The sequence below is a fragment of the Neophocaena asiaeorientalis genome, unplaced genomic scaffold, assembly GCF_003031525.2.
Source record: "Neophocaena asiaeorientalis asiaeorientalis breed wild unplaced genomic scaffold, Neophocaena_asiaeorientalis_V1.1 scaffold180, whole genome shotgun sequence".
In the NCBI taxonomy this organism is placed as follows: domain Eukaryota; kingdom Metazoa; phylum Chordata; class Mammalia; order Artiodactyla; family Phocoenidae; genus Neophocaena; species Neophocaena asiaeorientalis.
Window position 1 is genome coordinate 4,575,113 of NW_020173697.1, and position 9,051 is coordinate 4,584,163.

At 42.5% G+C, this 9,051-nt stretch overlaps 1 protein-coding gene across 3 annotated transcripts in view; it reads left to right on the forward strand.

Moving 5' to 3' along the window:
* NEK1 (NIMA related kinase 1) overlaps window positions 1-9,051 on the forward strand; it is a 207,218-nt gene that overhangs the window by 139,673 nt on the left and 58,494 nt on the right. For all 3 annotated transcript variants that reach the window (XM_024750527.1, XM_024750529.1, XM_024750528.1), the window contains 3 exons: window positions 2,266-2,397; window positions 4,251-4,316; window positions 4,399-4,618. In XM_024750527.1, the coding sequence (XP_024606295.1) occupies window positions 2,266-2,397; window positions 4,251-4,316; window positions 4,399-4,618 (418 nt within the window). The remainder of the gene's footprint in view (window positions 1-2,265; window positions 2,398-4,250; window positions 4,317-4,398; window positions 4,619-9,051) is intronic.

Below are 9,051 nucleotides of genomic sequence, written 5' to 3' on the forward strand. Positions count from 1 at the left end.
TGCCTTGTTCAGAATGTCATATGGCTAGAAACTTAAAGGATGTAGCCTTTCAGACTGACTTCTCTCACTCGGGAATATGCATTTAGGGTTCCTCCTTGTGTTTGCATGGCTAGATACCTCATTTCTTTTTAGCACTGAATACTCTTCCATGTATGTACTGGTTTTTTAATCCATTCATCTTGGTTGCTTCCAAGTTTTGGCAATTACAAATAAAACTGCTGTAAACATCTGTGTTCAGGTTTCTGTGTAGACATAAGATTCCAACTCATCCTGAGTATATGCCAAGGAGCCCAATTGTGATTGTATGGAGTAAGAGTATATTTAATTGTGTAAGAAACCACGAAACTGTCTTCCAAAGTGGCTGTGCCATTTTGCGTTCCCACGCATGTGGACTGAGAGTTCCTGTTGCTCCACATCGTTCAGCAGCATTTGTTGTTGTCACTGCTGTGGGTTTTAGCCACCATAGTAGGTGTACAGTGGTGTTACCTTGATTTAATTTGCAGTTCCCTAATGGCATACGATGTGGAGCATCTTTTCATAGGCTTCATTGCCTTCTGTATCTTCTTTGGTGAGGTGTCTGTTCAGATCTTTTGCCCTTTTTTTTTTTTTTAATTTATTTTATTTATTTATGTTCGGCTGTGTTGGGTCTTCGTTGCTGCGTGGGGGCTTTTCTCTAGTTGTGGCGAGCAGGGGCTACTCTTGGTTGTGGTGCTCAGGCTTCTCATCGCGGTGGCTTCTCTTGTTGTGGAGCATGGGCTCTAGGTGCGTGGGCTTCAGTAGTTGTGGCATGTGGGCTCAGTAGTTGTTTGCTCATTTTTTAATTGGGTGGTTTTCATATTTTTGAGTTTTAAGAGTTTTTTGTGTATTTTGATTAACAGTCCTTTGTTTTTATTTTGTTTGTAAATATGTTCTCCCAGTCTGTGGCTTGTCTTCTCATTCTTTTGACAGTGTCTTTCACAGAGCAGAAGTTTTTAATATTGATGAAACCAGCTTATTAATTCTCTTTCATGGTTGTGCCTTTGGTGTTGTATCTAAAAAGTCATTGCCAAACCCAGGGTCACCTGGATTTTCTCCTATGTTATCTTCTAGGAGTTTTATAGTTTTGAGTTTTACATGTAGGTCTGTAATCAATTATGAGTTAAAATTTGTGAAGGGTGTAAGGTTGTTTGTTTGCCTGTGGGTGTCCAGTTATTCCAGCACCGCTTGTTGCTAAGAAGACTGTCCTTTCTCCACTGAATTGCCTTTGCTCCTTTGTTAAATGTTAGTTGACTCTATTTCTGGGCTCTGTTCTGTTCAGTTGATTTGTTTGCTCTACTTTCATTAGTATCACACTATCTTGATTACTGTAGTTTCTAGTAAGTCTTGAAGTCAGGTAGTATCATTCCTCCAACTTAGTTCTTCTCCTTCAATACTGTGTTAGCTATTTCCATCTCCTTTTGAGCAAAACAGATATTGGTGTAAAATGAAAGTACAGAAAAGTAAATATTAGAATTGGATTACTGTCTTATGCTTAGAAGATGCTCAATAAATATTGTGTTTGAAATATTGGTATTTACTCAACAGAAATTCTTATTTACTGGTTTGAAGAAGAGATAGAAGTTGGGAGTGACTTGCTGCCATGTTCCTGTGAGCATACTGCGAAATGCCATTTCCTTATACTTACTGAAAGTTCAGAACATCATTTCACATTGTTTACAGAGTCTAAATGTCAAGATAAAAGCAAAAACATATATGAATATAACAAATGGTATTTTTAGTGACGTAAATCTTATTACCTGTACTTTTCAATTCTTCCTTTCTTATTTATGTTGACATTTTTATAATCAGGGCTCTCATGTTGGGTAATTGATATTCAGACTTTAAGATTGTGCCAAACTTGTAGAATTTGCAGAAGCATTTCTTTTTGAAGTATAAGATTAGTAAATAATCTTTTTTTCCGCCAAATTTTATAATGGATTAAAATTAGAGTAAGAGGACTAATGTTTAATCTTTTAGAAGGCTGTTTGTGAAACATTTTTAATGCAATGGAAAGGAGTTATTTAGTACCACATGGCGCATGATTAGGTTTACATGTGAGGCCAGAGAGGCTTCTCTGTGTCCGCTGATCTTTCCCCAGCACCTAGTACATTGCCTTTTGCACAACAAAACTTGAGGGATGAAGAAAACTCCTTGTGGTTAGAGTATGTAGACACTGACCTTATATACACCATTTTACCTCTTCATGCAAATATGAATTCCCCAATGTACCTACATTGTTTGTTACAGTTGGTGGCCAAAGGGATAAAGAATTCTGATATGTCTCCACCTTCAGGACAGCAGGAAACAGGTGGCTCTCCATCAAAGCAACAGATGAGACCTGTTATTTCTGTGACTTCTGCTTTGAAAGAAGTGGGTATGGTAAGTTTCATAAAATCTAGAACTCCTCAAAGTCAAAAGATTATTAAAAGGATTAAATTTAATGAAATTACATTAATTCCTAATGTCCCATTAAGTTTTTCTAGGGAAAAAATTACTTCCTAAGGTTTTCATGTGTGGTTTACTCTGAATATTGGAGCCTCACTGGTCTTAGGTTTTATACCTAAGACCACCTGGTAGGTAAGAATATATTGAAATGATTCTCTTTTTTACTTTAAAAGACTGTTGGACAGAAAAACATATAGAAATGTATGAAAAACAATGCAGAAAATGTTTTTATACCCTAGCACTCACAATTAGCCAAGGTTCACTTTTTAAACAAATAATGTCTCTCTGGTACTTAATTAACTCTGGGAATAGTGTCCAGGACATGTACATGTATTTAAAACTTTTTGGCATAGCAAATGTTAGAGGACTCAGCATAATTGCACTTAATTTATCAATTATTTCTTTAACCTTCTACTTTTGAATCTCTGTCATGTCATATGGATAGTAAAACAGAGAACTGTGGGCAAGTAACAAGTTGAAACTTGGAAGTATGTTTTGGGCATCTCTCTGAAATGTGAAAAACTCTGTTCTGAGGTTCAGGGAAAGGGGCTCATGGTGTGGAATTTCAGCCTAGAGATCCGTAGGCAGAGGGAAGAGTCCGAGTCATATTACACATTACCCTGATTCTGTCCTTTCCTGGTCATTGAAGTCTGCGCCTTTTATTTGTTGAATTTCGCAAAATTTTTGCAGACAGCACTGACGTCATTGGCACACCAGTCTTTTACAGCCTTTGTGTTTATCTTGAAAATAAGATTGAGTGGGAAATACCAGCCTTGGTCACCCTCAAGGACTTGATATAGGAAGCCACTGTTGCTCAAGCAGGTGTAGTCTCTCTTCTCTCTGGTAACGAGTGTGTGCTGCGTTGTTCACTCCAACTTCAGATGCCCCTGTGCGGGCCCTTCCTGGTCCCCAGTCTCACATCCCACGTAGCTGCTCACCTCTCTGGTCGTAGCGACTGCTAACGCCTGCCACTTTACTGGGTAAAATGCTCTTTGTCTGCTTTACATGTATTACTTTAAAACTGACCACTATTTAATAATATTTGAGGCAATCCATGTAACTAAATGGTTTTTCTTTATGTGTCTTCTTGCTAAGTATCGCTTCCTTAAAACTTTGAGAACCACTTTTCCTTGCCCTGAGTCTTCCAGATACCTTTGCTTTCGCAGTTTTCATAACTACTAATTTCTTCTTTTCATATATTTACAAATTCTAGATCGTCTAGATTACTCTGATTATACTAATCATAAAACAAAATTTATTTTATCTTTGGTACCAAGGACTCAGAACTCTTTACTCTTTACTTAGGGAGAAAAGCAAGTTCTCAATTATGTTTAGTAAGTAGTATGGCTTAATAAGAATATATGTACCTGAAACATAAAGACAGCTTCAAAATAACACAGCCTGTCTTGAATTATTCATCCATCAAAACTTCCCTAGCTCTGAGCATATGAATTAATTTTTAAAATTTCTACAGTAAATGTAAAATTACCAAGAATCAGGTGCCAAAGAGGAAGAGAATATAGTTAAATATGTGATCAAGCAATCCAAAAATATGACAAATAATTGAGAATTGGCTCTTCTAGTATATATTACATCTATTAAATGATAATATGTAACTATTTCTCATTGCTGATAATGAAGAAAGCTGTGTTAACATTTTACAGGAATAAAAAGATTCACAAGGAGCATGAAATGTTAATGAAAACAAAAAGTAAAAATATCAAAAATTTTAAGGTGGACTTTTAAAATAACATTATTTCTTACTCTGTCACTATCTGTGTTTAAAGGACAGAAGTTTGACTGATGCCCAAGAAACCTCAGAAGAAATGCAAAAGACTAACAGTGCTATTTCGGTAGGTACAATTTTCAAATTTTCTCTCTCAATCATTTACTTAATCGTATACCTATTAAAATACCACATTTTAACTGTTTCAGAGTAAGCGCGAAATACTACGTAGATTAAATCAAAATCTTAAAGCTCAAGAAGATGAAAACGGAAAGCAGAGTCACTCTGAAATGGGTGCAATAATTGTTCACGAAGACGCCAAAGAGCAGGAAAAAGAAAAATCGGATCGCAAGAAATGGGAGGCTGGAGGCCACCTGGTGATTCCTGTGGATGAATTGGCACTGGACACGTCCTTCTCTGTGACTGAAAGTACGTATGAGCGTGCTCGTGTCCTGCCTGGTGCGGCCCGGCATGCTTAGAGGGGCTGAGAGAGGCTGGGAGGGTTTCTGTAATAGGTGAAACGTGGAGAAGACGATTCAGCTTTCACATGGCAAGGGTGTTCCACAACAGACTGTAGTGTGAGAGCGGGAACTAGCGGCGCACGTTTAAATTGTGTTACTGTACTTTAGGCCTTTCTCCCACGTTAGAGTCACCTGTCAGCAGGGGTAGTTCTTGGTGAGAATCAGAGTAGTGAATTTCAGCAAAGACCCAGAAGGTCCTGTCGGCATTGAGCAGGGGTGTCACACGAGAGGGTCTCACGCAGTGATCCCTTTGCGCAGTGATGATTCCTGAGCCGCTGCCCTTTTCTCGCATTGTTCCTGGTGCTGGAGGTGCAGCAGGGAACCAACAGACATACGTGCTCGCAGGGGGCTCACTTTCTAAAGGGCCGGTCTGTCCAAGCTAAGTAAGTACAGTTCTACGTGAGTTTTCTGATGGACCACTTTGGTAGAATTCTTTCTTGTGTTGGAGAAAAGTCCACAGGCTCCACAGCAAACAGTTCTGTATTGAGTCCCACTACCTGCCACACACACTCCTGAGCAGTGAGGACACCACAGTGGTTGAGACGGAGCCCCTCCCTGAGAGCAGAGCGCGTGTCAGGGCATTGGTCAGTCGCCAGGAGGTGGTTTCTGGGTGGCGTGGCGTGCTGAGGGCTGAGACGCGTGAGCTGCCCTGAGCCCAGGACGCTGGGGAGAGCCTGGGACCCTGGGGAGCCGATGCAGCTAGCGCGGACGCGAAGGTGAGAATCCCCGAAGCCTCCGGTGAGCGGGCCCAGAGCACGGAGAAGCCGCAGCTGGAGCGGACCGTGCCTGCAGAGGGCTGTGTCCGCGGCCAGGTAGGAAATAGCTTAGGCTTCGCAGGCCGCGGGGACTGTGCTGCCGCTTCTCCACTCCGACACCGCTCACCGCTGCGCAGAGGCCCTCGTCGGGCCGTGTTTCCGGGATGGTTTTTTTTAGGGACACTGTGATTTCATAAAATTGTCTTTATATCTTCTTTCTTTTCTCCAACTTCCTCTTCTCCTTTGCTGTCTAGAGTGTTCATGATTGCTTCCTGGGGCGTTTTTATAACAACTGTCTTAGAATCCTTGTTAGATCACTCTCGCATCTGTGTTACATTGCTGTCGGCTGCTAGCAGCCGCCTCCCGAGAGAGTTAGGATTTTCCTGGTTCTTCTTATGCTGAGTAATTTTGACTTATACCCTAGACACTGTGAATATGCTCTCACAAGGCTCTGGGTCTTGTTTACATCTGATGGAGAACATTGAGAGTTTTGCAGTCGGCCCAGTTAGAGTCAGGTCCTGAGTTCCCATCTGCCTTCTGTGGCCTGTGCTTTCAGTATCGGCTCCTTTTTCAGAGCCTGGCAGTGCTGCTTTGACTTGTCCGGCTGTGTACCACGTGGTGACTGGTCTGGGACCTGGGTGTTCCTCGGTCTGCTGGCTCAGTTTTCAGTCTTTGATACACAACACAGGATCAGATCCACGTGTGCACAGGAGGTGAGCTCAGGTAATAGCAGTCAACTTCAGGAGGTTGCCTTCTGGAGTTGCTTTGTCTGCACTGTCTCCCCGGTGTTTTCTGTCTCTGGTCCTCTGGTCAGAAAGCTGAGGCTCTGGTTATCTCACTCTGCCCTGTGCTTGGAGCAGGGTGGCCAGGAGCAGGGTGGCCAAGAGCCGGAGGAAACAGCCCTGCTGTCTGGGTACCACGTCTCCACCAAACAGGACGGAAGCGTCCTCTCCCCAGCTTTACGGGCTCTGGGTTCTGATTACCTGTGGCAGCGCGTGGGGGCTGGAAAGGAGGCAGCTGAGGGAAGAGCAAGAGATCTCACCCTCTCTCTCTCTCCAGGCGTCAGGGTTCCCTGGCACGGCCCTTGAGACAGAGTGGAAGGCCCCTCCTAGAGCTTCCTCTGTCCGCAGCCCAGTGCCCTCCCTTGGGTTCCTGACTGGGGAAAACGGGAGGGGGATGGGGTGTGCCACGTGCCGGGGGCGCTTTGAGGTTCTGTCTTCTTCACCCCTCCAGCTGCTGGCTGCTGCTCAGCGTCCCGTGCAGCTGCTCCTGTGGGGGTCCTGGTCCTGAGAACTGTGTCAGTGGGGGCACGGCTGACGCGGGCTTAGTACTCCACCTTCCCAGGAGTCAGAACTCCTGTTATCCTTTAGACGTGTAAATACTAAGAAAAAAAGCGTTTATTGTTCTTATCCATGTAGTTACCGTTTCTGCTGTTCTTAATTTCTTTGTTTAGATTTATGTATCCATGGTATCACCTTCCTTCTTTTAACATTGCTTGCAATGCAGGTGATAGATTCTTTCAACTTTTGTATATTGAAGAGTATTTTTACTTAATTTTATACCTCATTTTTAAATTAATATAGATTTAATTATATTATTTTATAAGGTATAATTTAAATTTTTTCAAATTTAAAAACTGTATACCTTAACTTTTAAAAGATGTCTTCTCTGGGTATAGAGTTCTAGGTTGGCAGTGTCATTTTTGAGTGCTTTAACGATGTTGCTCTGTTGTCCTTTTAATTGCGTTGTTCCCGACAAGAAATCAGATTTACCTTTGTTCCTCTCTCTGTAACATGCGGTTGTTCTCTGACTGCTTTTAAGACTTGTGTCTATCACTAGTTTTGAGCAGTTTGACTGTGAAGTGCCTTACCACAGTTTTCTTCACGTTTCTTTTCCTTGGGGTTCACTGAGCATCTTGGGTCTGTGGTTTATCATTTTCATCAGATTGGAAACGTCTTTTCCAATATTTCTTCAGGTATTTTCCTGTGCTGCCTCCCGGTCCTCTGGGGGCTGCAGCCCTCATGTGTATCAAGTTGTCTCATAGTTCACTGATGTGCTTTTCATTGTTTAAGATTCTGTTGTTTCCTGTGCCTTTCGTTCTGGATAGTTTCAAATTCACTTACTTTTTTCTGCATTGCCTAATCTAGTATTAATCCCATCCAGTGTATTTTTCATCTCAGATATTGTGGGTTTCATCTATAGAAGTTCGATTTGGGTTTAAGTATCTGCCATGTCTGTACTAAACGTTTTGATCATATGGAATACAGTTATAAAAACTTTATTAGTGTGCTTGTGTGAGAATACTAATGTCTGTCTCCATTCTGAGTCCATTTTCATCGGTTAATTTTTCTCCTTATTGTGGGTCACATTCTTCTGCTTCTTTGCATGATTGGCAATTTTTGATTGGATGCCAGACATTGTGAATTTTACCTTGATGGGTGCCAGGATTTTTTGTGTTTCTGTAATTATTCTGGAGCTTTGTTCTGGAATGCAGTTAAGTTAGTGGGGCTCAGTTTGATTCGTTTATGTCTGTTTTTAAGATTTGTTAGGTGAGATCAGGGCCACATTTAACTCGAGTGCAAATTCTTCCTAGCACAGAGGGAAAGCCCTTCTGAGTGTCCAGTCACCACGAATTATGATATTTTCCAGTCTGGCTGCTGGGAACAAGCAGTGTTTCACGTCCTGTATTCCCTGTAGTCTCTCGGGTGGTTCTTTTCCTACCTGAGCTCGTTTCTTCACACATTGCTCCCTTCACTGCTCTGCTGAATACTCAAGGCTACCTTCTGGAAGTCTCTGGACTTCTTTTTCTTCTGCCTTAGTCTCCCGAGGGTCAGTCCCAGCTCTGTCGCCAGAACTCAGGGAATCTGCTGGGCTCTGCCTGGGTCCCCCCGCCCCGAGCTGCAGCTGGAAACTCCCAAGGCAGCAGGAGGGGCCGTCATAGGAGTTGTCTTGTTTGTTTCTCTTCTCCCAGGATCCATGTTCTTACCTCTTCTTATCTTACTTCTTGTCCAGTGTCTTGAGACTGATGTTTTATATACTTTGTCCAGTTGTTTTGGTTATCCAGGCAATAGCATAACTCTGGTCCCCCTGTTCTATCTTACTGGGAGTGGACGTACTTGAGACCAGTTTTTAGAGGCTGTTGCACTCATCTAGACAAAAACTGAAGACCTTAACTGAGAGATAATAAAAGCGGACATATGTAAGAGACTCTCGAGGACAGACTTGTAAGGGCTTCAGGGGAAACTCTTCTACAGGTTTGTCAGGGCAAGAACTTTGATAAGCAGATGAGGAAGCATCAGAGTTAGGAAAACTGAGAGTGTGGTATAGATTTACAAGAAAAAGAGACAGCAGCAAGACAAGGGCTAGAATATCTGCACTGAGTTTGTCGGTAGAGGCATGGTGACCTTGATGAAAGCAGCATTGCTACAGGGCTAGGGGCAGAAACAGAATCCAGGGATTAAGGAGCGCATGGCAACTGAGGAAGGAGCCTCTTCCAGAAGCTAAGCTGTGAGGAGAAGAGAGATGAGGGTGGCGCCGGGTGGTGGAACCTTACGGAAAAGAGCCTTGAGGATAAAAGTGCATCCCC